The sequence below is a fragment of the Rhinatrema bivittatum genome, chromosome 5, assembly GCF_901001135.1.
Source record: "Rhinatrema bivittatum chromosome 5, aRhiBiv1.1, whole genome shotgun sequence".
NCBI lineage: Eukaryota > Metazoa > Chordata > Amphibia > Gymnophiona > Rhinatrematidae > Rhinatrema > Rhinatrema bivittatum.
This window is the reverse complement of record NC_042619.1, coordinates 12,283,391-12,299,582: the sequence shown is the minus strand read 5'-3', so window position 1 is coordinate 12,299,582 and position 16,192 is coordinate 12,283,391. Positions and strand designations below refer to the sequence as shown.

The 16,192-nt window shown below is 47.0% G+C and overlaps 1 protein-coding gene across 1 annotated transcript in view; it reads left to right on the top strand.

The window, feature by feature from the left end:
* LOC115091702 (short transient receptor potential channel 2-like) overlaps positions 1–16,192 on the top strand; it is a 263,493-nt gene that overhangs the window by 172,625 nt on the left and 74,676 nt on the right. Inside the window, exon 17 of the mRNA XM_029601860.1 lies at positions 6,181–6,345. Coding sequence (XP_029457720.1) covers positions 6,181–6,345 — 165 coding nt within the window. The remainder of the gene's footprint in view (positions 1–6,180; positions 6,346–16,192) is intronic.

Genomic DNA, 16,192 nt, shown 5'->3' with positions numbered 1-16,192 from the left:
ACATTAATGAGACTAGGAGAGGGCTCAGCTAGATAAATAGGACAGGGCTGTCCCCTCTCCCCATTATTATTCGACTTAGCTATTGAAGATGCGCGCCTGTCCAGAAGTGGCGTGGTTTAAGACAGAGGGGGGGTCGACCATATAATCTCACTGTATGCAGATGATGTCCTGCTTTTCCTGATGAATCACAGAGTTTCCAGCCCAAAATTACTAGCCCTTCTATTAGGAATACAGCGGTCTCTCTGACTACAAGATAAACTATACTAAATCAGAAGCTTTCCCAGCTGGGACTAGAGATTCCGCTGGCATCCGTCAGAGACCTGGTGGAAGGAGGATAACCAATGGGATTGTGCTATAGCAGGGTACAAATTATATCACAATGATACAGGGGAACAACTTGATGGCAGGGTGTGCTTTATGTCCAGGATGGCATAAAGTCCAACAGGATAAAGATCCTGCAAGAGACTAAATGCCCAATCAAATCTTTATGGGTAGAAATCCTTTGTGTGTTGGAGAAGAGTATAGTGATAGGAGTATACTACCATCCACCTGGCCAAAATAGTGGACGGATAGTGAAATGATAAAAGACGGATAGTGAAATGATAAAGAAATTAGGGAAGTTAACCAAACTGGTTGTGCAGTAATAATGGGCTGTTTATGAATGATACTAAAGAGTCTATTTTTGACACATTCTGAGGACAGAGGACAATTTTACACTAATATATAAACTAATATATAAACACATAAAAAAAGAAGTTTTTTGAATTAAAAAGATTATAAGGCTTGCTGACACCTTCTAAGGCTAGACTTAAATATATTTTTAATTTCCACTTTGTTTGTTGCGATTTAATTGGTGTGGTTAACCACTGACTCCCTTTGATTAAGCAGATTTCAATTACCCCAATATTTATTTATTTATTTATTTATTTATTTATTTAAAGTCTTTTCTATACCGTTACTAAGTTATATACCATCACAATGGTTTACATGTGGGCACATAAGTAAGTTTGGAGTAAGCGTACTATAGTACATTCTAACCGGTGCCATTAAGTTTCGGTTACATTAAATCATAAAAGTACATACAAATGTTTAGTGATGTAGGTTCTGGCCAGGTGTACCTAGAAGGTACTTTTACAGGTAAAAAAAAAAATCACATTTCCTATGTTATCTTATTACATTCATTGTGTACTCAATATGTTAAAATATTGTGATGCACATTTATGAGAATAGTGCTGTGTGCCGGTGCTCTTCTGTTTATTCCAGTGTATTTTCTATTCTCCGGTCTCTTTATAAAAGGCTTGTTTAAAAAGCCATGACTTTAGACTTCTCTTGAATGTTTTGGGGTCTCTCTGTAATCTGATCTCTAGAGGCATTGTGTTCCAAAGTTTGGGTCCTGCTAAAGTTAAGGCCTTTTCTCTCACTTGGGTTAGTCTCACTGTTTTTACTGAAGGGAATGGTTAAAAGTGCTTTGTTTGCTGATCGAAGGTTCCTGTGTGGGACGTGTACTCGTAGTGCTGTGTTTAGCCAGTCTGCTTTTTCATCATGTATTAGTTTATGTATGGTGCATAGTGCTTTGTATTTTATTCTTTGTTCTATGGGTAAATGTATTACCAGGACATGCTAGAGAGATAAAGTTTGTGGATGGAATAAATAACAGTTTTTTAGCGCAATTGGTTCAGGAACTTATGAGAGAGGGAGCAATTTTAGTTCTGATTCTCAATGGAGACCAGGATCTGGTGAGAGAGGAAACGGTGGTGGGGCCACTTGGCAATAGTGATCATAATATGATCAAATTTGAATTAATGACAGGTAGGACAGTAAGTAAATCCATGGCTCTCGTGCTAAACTTTCAAAAGGGAAACTTTGCCAAAATGAAGAAAATAGTAAAAAAAACCCCCAAAAACTGAAAGGTACAACTACAAAAGTAAAGAGTGTGCAACAGGCATGGATATTGTTAAAAAATACCATTCTAGAAGCACAGGCCAGATGTATTCACGCATTAAGAAAGGTGGAAGGAAGTCAAAACAATTGTCAGCATGGTTAAAAGGGGAGGTGAAAGAAGCTATTTAACCAAAAATATCTTCATTCAAAAATTGGAAGAAGGATGCAGCAGAGGAAAATAGGATAAAGCATAATCATTGGCAAGTTAATTGTAAGACATTGATAAGAAAGGCTAAGAGAGAATTTGAAAAGAAGTTGGCCGTAGAGGCAAAAACTCATAATAAAAACATTTTTTAAATATTTCCGAAGCAGAAAGTTTGTGAGGGAGTCAGCTGGACCATTAGATGATCGAGGGGTTAAAGGGGCACTTAGGGAAGATAAGACCATCGCGAAAGACTAAACAAATTCTTTGATTCGGTGTTTACTGAAGAGGATTTTGGGGAGATACCCATTCCAGAGATGGTTTTCAAGGGTGATGATTCAGATGAACTGAACCAAATTATGATTAACCTGGAAGATTTAGTAGGGCAGATTGACATACTGAAGAGTAGTAAATTACCTGGACCGGATGGTATACACCCCAGGGTTCTGAAAGAACTAAAAAATGAAATTTCAGACCTATTAGTAAAAATGTGTAACCTATCATTAAAATCATTCATTGTACCTGAAGACTGGAGGGTGGGCAATGTAACCCCGATATTTAAAAAGGCCTCCAGGGGAGATCTGGAAACTATAAACCGGTGAGCCTGACTTCAGTACCAGGAAAAATCGTGGAAACTGTTATAAAGAATAAATCACAGAAAATTTAGATAGACATGGTTTGATGGGACACAGCCAGCATGGATTTACCCAAGGGAAGTCTTGCCTCACAAATCTCCTACGTTTTTATGAAGGGGTTAATAAAAATGTGGATAAAGGTGAACAGGTAGATGTAGTGTATTTGGATTTTCAGAAGGTGTTCGACAAAGTCCCTCATGAGAGGCTTCTAAGAAAACTAAAAAGTCATGGGATAGGAGGCGATGTCCTTTCGTGGATTACAAACTGGTTAAAAGACAGGAAACAGAGAGTAGGATTAAATGGGCAATTTTCTCAGTGGAAAAAGGTAAACAGTGGAGTGCATCACTGATCTGTTTGAGGACCAGTGGTTTTTAATATATTTATAAATGATCTGGAAAAGGGCACGATGAGTGAGGTACTTAAATTTGTGGATGACATAAATTTTGCAGAATAATTAAATCTCAAGTGGTTGGTGATAAATTGCAAGAGGATCTTGTGAGACTGGAAGATTGGGCATCCAAATTGCAGATGAAATTAAATTGGACAAGTGCAAGGTGATGCATATACGGAAAAATAACCCTTGCTGTAGTTACACAATGTTAGGTTCCACATTAGGAGTCGCAGGAAAGAGATCTAGGAGTCACAGTGGATAATATATTGAAATCGTCAGCTCAGTGTGCTGTGGCGGTCAAAAAAGCAAACAGAATATTAAAAATTATTAGGAAGGGAATGGCGAATAAAAAGGTGGATGCTATAATGCCTCTGTATCGCTCCATGGTGAGACCACACCTTAAATACGGTGTATAATTCTGGTTGCTGCATCTCAAAAAAGATATAATTGCGATGGAGAAAGTATAGAGAAGGGCTACCAAAATGATAAAGGGGATGGAACAGCTTCCCTATGAGGAAAGACTAAAGCTTGGAGAAGTGAAGGCTGAGGGGGGATATCATTGAGGTCTACAAAATCATGATAGGATTTGAACGGGTAAATGTGAATCAGTTATTACTGTTTCGAATAATACAAGGACTATTGGGCACCCCATGAAGTTAGCAAATCAGAGAAATGAAGTTCTGGAATTCATTGCCAGAGGATGTGGTTACGGCAGTTAGTGTAGCTGGGTTTAAAAAAGAGTTGGATAAGTTCCTAGAGCAGAAGTCCATACACTTATTAATCAATAAGGATTAGTAGCTTGGGATCTATTCATTTAATGTTTTGGGCCTTGCCAGGTACTTGTGACCTGGATTGGCCATTGTTGGACACAGAATACTGGGCTTGATGGACCCTTGGTCTGACCCAGTATAGTATATCTTATATTAAAGTTTCTCAACCTTTAAGCAGACGAAGGAGGTTCTTTGTTATTTGGGTATATGGGTCCCCTGACAGATATCTGATTTATACAAACTTTACTACGCCCCAGTGGTAGAAAATATATACGAAAAGATCTTGGGGCTTGGGATGGACCACTTTCTCTCATGGGCTGGCAGAAATAAATGTCCTGAAAATAAATATTCTTCCAAGACTGATGTATTTGTTCTAGCATGTTCCATGTTACTTACTAGATAGTTTCTTATCTTTGAATTGAATGGTGGTTAAGCTTATCTGGCACAACAGACTCTCAAATAGTTGCGAACGCTGTGGAGGCAGAGGGAGGCGGGAGGTATGGCCCTCCTGGACTTGCAAAGTGATTATTGGGCTGCAGGACTCATGAGGGCCATGGCTTTACTCCACAGGGACTGTACCAAACCATGGTATTCATTAGCAGTCAAATTGGGGGGGGGGGGCTGTATTTGTCAATGCTATTGCTACAGCCTGATAGAGGGCTGGATGTGCAAGTCCCCATATTTTGCATACTCTGGAAGTCTGGAAATCTATAAGCAGGAAAGCTGGCCTGGCCTTGCAGCCTCTCCTGGCACTCACACCCACACGATGCAACTTAAGGTTTACGGCCTCTACATTGTACAGAGACATAGCTGACTGGTGGAAACTAGGCATGAAATTTCCGGGACAGCGAGGGGAGGAAGACAGTGTTCGAACTAAATCCTACCAGGATGTGAGAGAGGAATATGGGGTTGCCAGGGAGTCTGAACCTTTCTATGGACAGTTAGTGGAAGAGCTGGAGGGATATAGGAGGAGAGAGTGGGAACCACAGGTACCTGATCCAGTTGCTCAAGAGGATATCCTCCGGAGAGGAATCTCGAATTTACACAAAGTGTTGCAGCGTTGTCGGGTAGAACAGGATGCGCCTCTGGGTCTGATAGCTCACTGGACCAGGGACTTGCAAATAGATTTGAGCCCTAAGGATTGGGAAGGTTAGAGGGAGGGCAGCACCCAGGATCTTGATATGTAACCGTAGAGTAGAGCTGATGGTCAAACTTCTCCATAGAGCTGATAGGCTCCCTCCTTTTCTATTCCAATTTTTCTTCTGGCTCCTCATACATTATATGGTGGACGTGTCCGCTGGAATCAAACTTTTGGAAAGATGTCAGAAGCAAATTCTAGGAATTGATTTAGATTTTACGCCAGCATTTTGCCCGTTGGGGAGCATACCCTGAGCATGTCAATAAGCTGTGTGGTGGACCAGCTGATCCATGCGGGCAGGTTCACGACTGCTCTTTTGTGGAAATCTGCTGGACAAGGCAGGAACCTGAAATCGCTCTGCCTGAGAGTCTTACCTACCTGATGAGGGCGAGCATTCTCTCATACGATAAGACATGGGCACCCTACTGGTCTTATGGAGCTGGAAGAAATGAGTTGGCTCCAATGTTTTCTTTTTTCTAACGTTCTTTTCCGGGGCTGTGGGGCCATTTTTTCAGCTACTCCTATAGCGTGAAATTTGCTACTATGTAGTTTTGTTCGTTTATATGATGTTTGTATGGGTTAAATCTAAAAAATAATGTGGTTGGACATTTAGAATATTAGAGAGCTTGACTGGATGCTATTGTTTGGATTGTCTACATTGAAAAGCTGTAACAGTAGAATGAGATCAGATGTGATGTCTTATAAATAAAAAGTTACAGAAAGCTGAGTCGGAGGTCTGGATGGAGGAACATGGATATCGGCTGCCATGTCCTATGTTTCTAAATGCATGCAGGTCTGACTCACTGACACAACAAAATACGTAAAAATAGACTTTTGATAGCCGCTGTTTATAGCAACGCTTGATAATGCATTAACAAGACTCTGAAGCGGATCACCTGCCTCCTGACTCCCCGAGGCATATGATGTGCACAAAAACATGAGGCTTGTGAACATTTGTAAATGTGAAATTGCCTATTTCTTTTATCTAAAAGCTTTTTTATACCGCCTATTGCCATTCTAGGAGGTGTTACAGCAAACACACACACACACAATAACATTTATACATAAGATAAAAATAAAAAAACGGATCTATTTACAAAAGTTAAGAATTAATGGCATGATGGCATTGGGCGCGCTGACCCTTTCTGTCTGTTTTTGGATAGTTTGTGGCCCATCCCATCTGCCAGCAAGTGCTCTCATCCATTTGGTGCGGCAGCCTGTCAGGGTGGCGAGGCAGTAACAACGTCTGGAAGCTGTTCATCTCCTGTGCCATCTTTTTCACCATGCCCTTGCTCTGCTTGATTTACTGGATCGCTCCGAAATCTAAGGTAGGCGGCATCAGGATATACCAACTGTGTTATTGTATTACTCTCCTCTCTTACTGATAGCTGCCATGTTCTGCTTTCACTCCAGCCCACAGTCTTCTACGACGTTCCCTCATTCTCTCTTCACTGCCATCATACCATGCTCCCTTCTGTTCTGTTACTAGATCACCACCCTCACCATCCCTTCCTCTAACTGTCATCCTATCGTATCTCCTTTCCTACTTACAGTCATTACACTGACACCTCTCTCCTGTCATCATACCATCATATTTCTCCTGCTGACAGTGCTCATCATACCTTTCCCCTGACAATCATCCTATTGTTGTTACGCTTGGGCTCCGGTCAGGAGTCGTGAACACACCCAGCAGGGTGGCTCCAGGTGGAGAGAGACAGGAAGCTAGAAACAGTGTCAGGTTCCAGGCTGGGTCAGGGCAGGCAGCAAGCTTTCCCATAACATCAACCTGCGAAATATCCCTGCCAATATCCCCTCAGCGGTAACACGCTAGAGAACTATATAGATCTTCTCTAGAAATCACATGATCTTTGGCAGTCTATTATCTTTGACAGTCTATTATCTTCGGCAGTCTATTATCAAAACCCAACCTCTAGCCTATATTAGGCACCGCTCATGTTAATTATGTTATTACCCCCATATATCTTAATCCAAGTTAATTCGACCTGTTCATTGTAAGACATTTACTTGTCATTGTTGTTGTTATTTAAAATGTAAACCGAATTGATCAATAATTTTGTTATTGGAAAGTCGGTATAGAAAAATGCTAAATAAATAAATAAGTATCAGAGTCTGGGTTCAGGCTGGGTCAGGGCAGGCGGCAAGTAGCAGTGTCTAAGTACAGGCTGGGTCAGGGCAGGCGGCAGTCAGCAGTGTCTGGGTCCAGGCTGGGTCAGGGCACAGTAAGCAGGGCAAGGCAGGTCAGAAGGCCCGTAGGCCACACACACACACACAGAAGGCCCGTAGGCCACACACCAATAGCGGGGCAAGGCAGGTCAGAAGGCCCGTAGGCCACACACACACAGAAGGCCCGTAGGCCACACAGCATAAGCGGGGCAAGGCAGGTCAGAAGGCCCGTAGGCCACACACACTCAGAAGGCCCGTAGGCCACACACCATAAGCGGGGCAAGGCAGGTCAGAAGGCCCGTAGGCCACACACACACAGAAGGCCCGTAGGCCACACAGCATAAGCGGGGCAAGGCAGGTCAGAAGGCCCGTAGGCCACACACACACAGAAGGCCCGTAGGCCACACACCATAAGCGGGGCAAGGCAGGTCAGAAGGCCCGTAGGCCACACATACACAGAAGGCCCGTAGGCCACACACCGTAAGCAGAGCAGGCAGGTCAGAAGGCCCGTAGGCCACACATACACAGAAGGCCCGTAGGCCACACACCGTAAGCAGAGCAGGCAGGTCAGAAGGCCCGTAGGCCAGGTAAGAAAAGCGAGGAAGAAGGCCCGAAGGCCGCGCAGGGCAAGGCAAGGAAAGGCCCGAAGGCCACGCAGGGCTAGAGCAGGGAGCCCAGGTGAGCTCGATGCCGAAGCACCGAGGGAACTGTCAGGCAGGGTTATAAGGGCCAACCCAGAACATAGAGTGGACAGGGGAGATGGCCTGGGCCTGTCAGGAGAGCCAGCACTAGAGGGACCCCTGGTGGTGAGGCGGTTGCACTGCAGCCAAAACTGTAACAGTACCCCCTCCGCAAGGCCTCCCCCTCCTCCTGGGTCCCATCTTAGCAGGGGGTACTCAAAAATGAAATCAGACCCCTCCGAGGGCAGCAACAGCTGGAGCAATTCAACAGGCTCAGATGGCTGAGTCAGACAGTCTGTTAGTGGTACCGGTTTGAGCCCCTCCGGGGGTGGCAGCAGGACCGGTTTGGCAGGCTCGTCTCGGGGTAGTGCAGCAGGCTCGGGCCCCTCTCGGGATGAAACAGCAGGCTGGAACACCTCTCCGGGCATTGTAGCAGGTTTGGACCCCTCTCGGGGCGATGAAGCAGGCTCGGACCCTTCTCGGGGCGATGAAGCAGGCTTGGACCCCTCTCGGGGCGATGAAGCAGGCTCGAACACCTCTCCGGGCGATGAAGCAGGCTCGAACACCTCTCCGGGCGTTGTAGCAGGTTCGGACCCCTCTCGGGGCGATGAAGCAGGCTCGGACCCCTCTCGGGGTGATAAAGCAGGCTCGGACCCGGGGCGTTGTAGCAGGTTCGGACCCCTCTCGGGGCGTTGTAGCAGGCTCGAACACCTCTTCGGGCGTTGTAGCAGGTTCGGACCCCTCTCGGGGCGATGAAGCAGGCTCGAACACCTCTCCGGGCGTTGTAGCCAGTTCGGACCCCTCTCGGGGTGATGCAGCAGGCTCGAACACCTCTCCGGGCGTTGTAGCAGGTTCGGACCCCTCTCGGGGCGTTGTAGCAGGCTCGAACACCTCTCCGGGCGTTGTAGCAGGTTCGGACCCCTCTCGGGGCGATGAAGCAGGCTCGAACACCTCTCCGGGCGTTGTAGCAGGTTCGGACCCCTCTCGGGGCGATGAAGCAGGCCCGGACCCTTCTCGGGGCGATGAAGCAGGCTCGAACACCTCTCCGGGCGTTGTAGCAGGTTCGGACCCCTCTCGGGGCGATGAAGCAGGCTCGAACACCTCTCCGGGCGTTGTAGCAGTTTCGGACCCCTCTCGGGGCGATGAAGTAGGCTCGGACCCCTCTCGGGGCGATGAAGTAGGCTCGGACCCTTCTCGGGGCGATGAAGCAGGCTCGAACACCTCTCCGGGCGTTGTAGCAGGTTCGGACCCCTCTTGGGGCGATGTGGCAGGCTCGGCCCCCTCTTGGGGTGATGCGGCAGGCTTGGATCCCTCTTGGGGCGATGCAGCAGGCTCGGACCCCTCTTGGGGCGATGCAGCAGGCTTGGCCCCCTCTTGGGGTGATGCAGCAGGCTCGGCCCCCTCTTGGGGTGATGTAGCAGGCTCGGCCCCCTCTTGGGGTGATGCAGCAGGCTTGGACCCCTCTTGGGGCGATGCAGCAGGCTCGGACCCCTCTTGGGGCGATGCAGCAGGCTTGGATCCTCCTCGGGGCGATGCAGCAGGCTCGGCCCCCTCTTGGGGTGATGTAGCAGGCTCGGCCCCCTCTTGGGGCGATGCAGCAGGCTTGGATCCCTCTTGGGGCGATGCAGCAGGCTTGGCCCCCTCTTGGGGCGACGCAGCAGGCTTGGCCCCCTCTTGGGGTGATGAAACAGGCTCAGATGGCAGAGCAGCAAGGTTAGAAGCAGTGCACATAGAAGACACAGATTGCACTGCTGTGGGCTTGATACCCCGAGCCAAACTCTGAGGCTCCTTATTTTGTTTCTGGAGGAGCAATTTAGAGAAGGCACAGGCAGTTCTAGGACGTCTAGGGAATGTGCTCGTTAGTGTCTCAACAGCAGCTGTGGGAAGCAGAGCCCTGCTAGAGTTAATCAACTCTCTCCGTTTGAGAGAAACCTGTTCCCGAGGCTCTAGCACTGGTGTCACAGAAGCCTTCTTGGCCAGGTAAGTCCTGGGTTTTTCTATCCACAAACTGCCAGCTAAAATGTCTGTTTTAGTGGAGCCAGAAGCAGAATACCGGTTAGGAGAGCTGATTGTTTTTTCTAATGGAACAGCTGATCCTAAAGCAGAACAACAGGGGCAGGGTTTGCCTGGTGGTAACAGAGACGGAAGACAGGAGCATTTCCACCACCCTGGTTTAGGATTTAAACAATTTAAACATTCCTGATAGACTGAGACGTTCCTCTTATGACAACCACTGCATACGCAGTGTTCTTGGTCTGAGAGTTGACAGGCAAGACAGTTCTTGTAACTGGGATAATTCAAAGTCTGGCAACAAGCACAGACATAAAAACTTGGAGGCTGAGGCATAATGTGAGTAGAGGTAAAAGAAAAATTGGCTCACCGGTAGTACCAAGACCTATCTCTTTCCCTGGAAAATTGATGGCTTCGGCATACTGTTACGCTTGGGCTCCGGTCAGGAGTCGTGAACACACCCAGCAGGGTGGCTCCAGGTGGAGAGAGACAGGAAGCTAGAAACAGTGTCAGGTTCCAGGCTGGGTCAGGGCAGGCGGCAAGTAGCAGTGTCTAAGTACAGGCTGGGTCAGGGCAGGCGGCAGTCAGCAGTGTCTGGGTCCAGGCTGGGTCAGGGCACAGTAAGCAGGGCAAGGCAGGTCAGAAGGCCCGTAGGCCACACACACACACACAGAAGGCCCGTAGGCCACACACCAATAGCGGGGCAAGGCAGGTCAGAAGGCCCGTAGGCCACACACACACAGAAGGCCCGTAGGCCACACAGCATAAGCGGGGCAAGGCAGGTCAGAAGGCCCGTAGGCCACACACACACAGACAGAAGGCCCGTAGGCCACACACCGTAAGCAGAGCAGGCAGGTCAGAAGGCCCGTAGGCCACACATACACAGAAGGCCCGTAGGCCCACACCGTAGTCAGGGCAAGCAGGTCAGAAGGCCCGTAGGCCACACATACACAGAAGGCCCGTAGGCCACACACCGTAAGCAGAGCAGGCAGGTCAGAAGGCCCGTAGGCCACACATACACAGAAGGCCCGTAGGCCACACACCGTAAGCAGAGCAGGCAGGTCAGAAGGCCCGTAGGCCACACATACACAGAAGGCCCGTAGGCCACACGCCGTAAGCAGAGCAGGCAGATCAGAAGGCCCGTAGGCCAGGTAAGAAAAGCGAGGAAGAAGGCCCGAAGGCCGCGCAGGGCAAGGCAAGGAAAGGCCCGAAGGCCGCGCAGGGCCAGAGCAGGAAGCCCAGGTGAGCTCGATGCCGAAGCACCGAGGGAACTGTCAGGCAGGGTTATAAGGGCCAACCCAGAACATAGAGTGGACAGGGGAGATGGCCTGGGCCTGTCAGGAGAGCCAGCACTAGAGGGACCCCTGGTGGTGAGGCGGTTGCACTGCAGCCAAAACTGTAACAATTGTATCTCCTTTCCTACTTAGTCATTACCCTGCCACCTCTCTCCTGACTGTCATCATATCATCATATTTCTCCTGCTGACAGTGCTCATCATACTTCTCCCCTGACAATCATCCTATTGTATCTCCTTTCCTACTTAGTCATTACCCTGCCACCTCTCTCCTGACTGTCATCATACCATCATATTTCTCCTGCTGACAGTGCTCATCATACTTCTCCCCTGACAATCATCCTATTGTATCTCCTTTCCTACTTAGTCATTACACTGCCACCTCTCTCCTGACTGTCATCATACCATCATATTTCTCCTGCTGACAGTGCTCATCATACTTCTCCCCTGACAATCATCCTATTGTATCTCCTTTCCTACTTAGTCATTACCCTGCCACCTCTCTCCTGACTGTCATCATACCATCATATTTCTCCTGCTGACAGTGCCCATCATATCTCTCCCCTGACAATCATCCTATCATCTCCTTTCCTACTTACAGTATTTACACTGCCACCTCTCTCCTGACTGTCATCATACCATCATATTTCTCCTGCTGACAGTGCTCATCATACCTCTCCCCTGACAATCATCCTATCATCTCTTTTCCTGCTCCCAGTACAGGTAATGATAAGAAGAATAATGTGAGTTTCTTCTCTGACAACACTGAATTTATCAGAGAATATAAAAATCAAATTATTATATTTGAGGAACATAAAACACATCTGCAGGCTGTTGGGAGCAATATTGCTAACCTCCATGTGACAGAGGTTGTCTTCATTTAGGAAAAACCATTCTATGTCAAAGGCTGCAAAATCTTGAAAATGCAGGCTCGGTCTTTAGTTATTTATTTATTTATTTAAATCTTTTTCTATACCGTCATTAAGGTGGGCACCGTCACAACGGTTTACAGTAAGGCACAAAAAGTAATGCTATTAAAATCTATCAGTTTACCCAGGTGCCATTAGGTTCGGTAACATAGTTGTTAAATGAGTGTGATCACTATCATGTCCAGGTCAATTCTATAGCAGTTTTGAGTCTAGGACTCATTCTATAAATGTAACTTATCCTTAGTGATTAATTCTATTAAAACCTACACCCTTAGTGATTCCTGTTTGTGTGGGTGTTTCGTATCTTGCACTTCTCTGTAGGATAGGCTTAAAAAGCATCTGATTAAACATGTTCAAGCCTTCTGAGTTGATAGCGCTCACCTCGAGGGTTCATTGCTTGCCCCCGTCCCCCTTAAGTGGAAGGTGCCTGTGGGGTAGGGTGGCCCAGGTGTCTGGCAGCGGTCTCAGCACGATGGCAGACAGGGCGGGTGCAGCAGAGCGGGCGCGCGCGCACCCAGAGCTGGCTTTACAGCAGGTTGTGGCGGAGGCAGGGTGGGGTTTAGGCGCTCGCGATGCGGGTGCGGTCAGAGGAGCAGGAGAGGCTCCTGCTGCATCCGCCGGCTGCCGCGTCGCCACATCAGAACGGTGACTCGGTCGGTCAATAGTCCACAGAGGCAATGACATGGGAGGACTGATTAGGGAGGGGGGGGGATCTAATGCTGGACATTGGGGAAGAAGCAGACGGGGGGGGGGGGACCTTGTGCTGGGCAGGGGGGAGAGAGAGGAGTTTGGTGCAGGGAGGGGGAAGTAGGGGCAGGTTGTGGGGTAGGGAGCCCAGAGCAAGGGATGGGCCAGGGAACTCACACAGGTGGTAAGCTCTTTGGGGCAGGAACTATTGGACCTCAGATGCTGTAATGTGCGTCGTGCACTCCTTGGGAATGAGAGTGAAAAATGCACATTTCCAGGGAGAGAAAGGGTAGGGCGGGCCTGGAGCCAGGGAGTGATGGGGGTGAGAAAAACGTTGTCAGTTCTGGGAAGATGCTGAGTGGTAATTTTTGTTCAAATTATTTATTTATTTATTTATTTAGGTTTTTTATATACCGGCATTCATGATAAAATCACATCATGCCGGTTTACATTCGAACAAGGTGTTCAAAAAATAAATACAATAACTGAATCCGAGAAAGTACGGAACCTCGGTGTAATAATAGACACAGAACTCAGCCTCAAACAACACATATCATTAAAAGTCAAAGAAGGATATGCCAAGCTAATGGTCCTCAGGAAACTTAAACCGTTACTAAATCAAACTAACTTCCGAACTGTCCTACAAGCTTTAATATTTGCAAGCACTGACTACTGCAATGCCTTACTATTAGGATTACCATACACGACAGTAAGACCACTCCAAAACTCGGCCGCAAGAGTATTGACAGGAAAAAGAAAACGAGATCATATAACTGAAACACTAGCTGATCTACACTGGCTGCCAATTGAATACAGGATAAAATATAAAACCCTTTGCATTATACATAAACTAATCATTGACGAAAAAGCAGAATGGCTAAACACAGCACTCCGCGTCCATGTCCCACACAGGAACCTGAGATCCGCCAACAAAGCCCTCCTAACCATCCCCTCAGTAAAAACTGCAAAACTAACACAAGTCAGAGAAAGAGCACTATCACTGGCCGGGCCGATTCTATGGAATACCCTGCCCACAGAGGTAAGATTACAGAGAGATTTCAAGACATTCAAAAAGAGCTTAAAGACGCGGCTCTTTAGAGAAGCCTTTCCACAAAGAGAGCGAGAAAGAGAGAAACGCTGAAAGCTGTACACACAAAATCTTCATACAGCACTAGCACATTATATGTTTGTATGTCATGGTCTGTCTATTGCACCTTTTAAATTAAATGTATAATTTAACAGTCTTTATCTTAGTCCCAGGTCAGATTAATCATCACTAAACTCTTAGCCATTACTATGGAACGATGTCACCGAGATCATCAGGCACCTCCATTACTAATAATAGGGACAGTTGCATATACAATGTACTATATGTGCCTATATGTGAACCGTTGTGACGGTATTCTACTAAACGACGGTATAGAAAAGATTTTAAATAAATAAAATAAATAAATCTAGTGCAGAGGAGTTGCAGTTACAATTATAGTAATAATTTGTCATGTTGCATCTGTGTGAACACTTTTGCGTAGTCAAACTCATTTCTGTTAATTACAGATGCAAATTCAAGCCAATCCTTTTTCTCTTGCGGTTTGTCATCCTTTTTGGAGACGAGGGCTCTCTTCTCGGGCAATCCCCGTAACGTGGAGGAAGGGAGACCAAAACAGTTTAGTTTCTACGGCCAATTTGGACATCCCCGCCGGCCGGGATCAGACTTAGGAGGGGAAATTACTTAGTGATAACCCTGCTGGCGACCTTTGTGCTAGAGCCCGATGAGGACTGGACAACGCCAGCGGTTTCCTGCAAATGAGGAGCTCCCTTTCCACAGGCAGAGGTTTTGCCTGACTTGCGCACGAAGCCACCCTGGCAAGCAGAAAAGCTCTTCGTGGGTTAAGATCACAGGAAAGTGACGGCAGAAAAGGACCAAACGGTCCATCCAGTCTGCCCAGCAAGCGTACGGGAGCATCTGCCGCCCCATGCTGGACACCCCCCGTGCTTAGCAGTTTCCCAGGCCGTCAAAGTCAGAGCAATGTTGGGTGTGGGAAATATGCGCTTGCCAGCAAGCCATTTCATCAGGGTTAAACACTAACTTCCCTTCTCCCTGACATTTGCCTGAATAAAAGCATCACTTGTGCTTAAGCCTCTCTGCCTAGGAGAGGATACCTGACTTCATGTATTTCTCTGGCCTATAATTAATCCTGTTAGCCTGAAAGAAGGGCTGGGTTTTCCCTAGTCAGAGGCAGGACAAAGTCAGGAGGTATAGATTTCAGCAGCCAATGATATGATCCGTGCACACCCCCTGAGCCAAAGCCAATGGTGTAATGACTCTTCTGTTGCTATGGGAAAGTAGCCAATCATGTAATGACACATCATCTGCCTTTGTATGAATGTACAATAAAAGGAAGAGGCTCGGGAGGACAAACCCTCTTTGCCCTCTTTGCCTTCCCTCCTCCTGCCTGCCATGAATGCTGCTGTCTGATGCCTATTCATTACCGCAACATGTGGTGAGCCCGACCGTGATGATAAACTCCATGCTTATTTCGGCTGGACATAGCCAAGGTACGTACCGTTCAACAGATTTGCTATTGTAATATATTTAAAAAAGTACTTCTTAGTAATTTTTAAAAGTATTTCTCAGCAAGTTTGTTCCCCACACTCGTAAGCATGGGTAGTGGTTTGACTGTACAGCAGCGGCTACATGCCAGACAGCTGCAGCAGATCATTAATAATCATTATTTCATCACCAGAAGAAAAATAGCGCAAGTCAGCCTGGGGGACTTAGAAAAATTAATAAGTGAAATAGCTTGCCGTTGCCCTTGGTATTCGATGGAGTCTGGAACTCTAAATACCCAGAACTGGGTCTCAATCGGCAATTATCTTCATACGGCTCCCAGAGCTCCCATAAATCTAAGATTAACCTGGCAAAAATGTACAGAAGCCATCGAATGCAAAGAAAAAAAAGGTTTAAAAACAGCAGTTTCAAACCATGTGCTTTTAGAAGCAGGCAGACATACCCTTCCCCCATCTTCTCAGTCTTCCTCAGAGCCAGCAAATTCTTTGTATCAGCTCTCCATAACCACACCCAAACTAGTTCACACCTTCCCCATTTCTTCAGAAAAGCAGTCCTTGAGAACAATAGAGCCACCACCTGGCCTGGGTGGGGTGATTAGCATTGAATTTCAGCAGAAACTGCAGAAAGAAAACCTTACAGAAACAGAATTATTAGAAGGACTTCAAGCCTTCCCCATCTCAGAAAAGAACCATGAACAAAGGGGGACAGAAAATGAAATAGAACATCTGGGGACACACACTCACATGGCTCCTGTGGCTTCCTCTGCATCCACCTCAGAGAAAATGCCCCAGGAAATAGAAAACACTGAGGTCAGAAAAACTA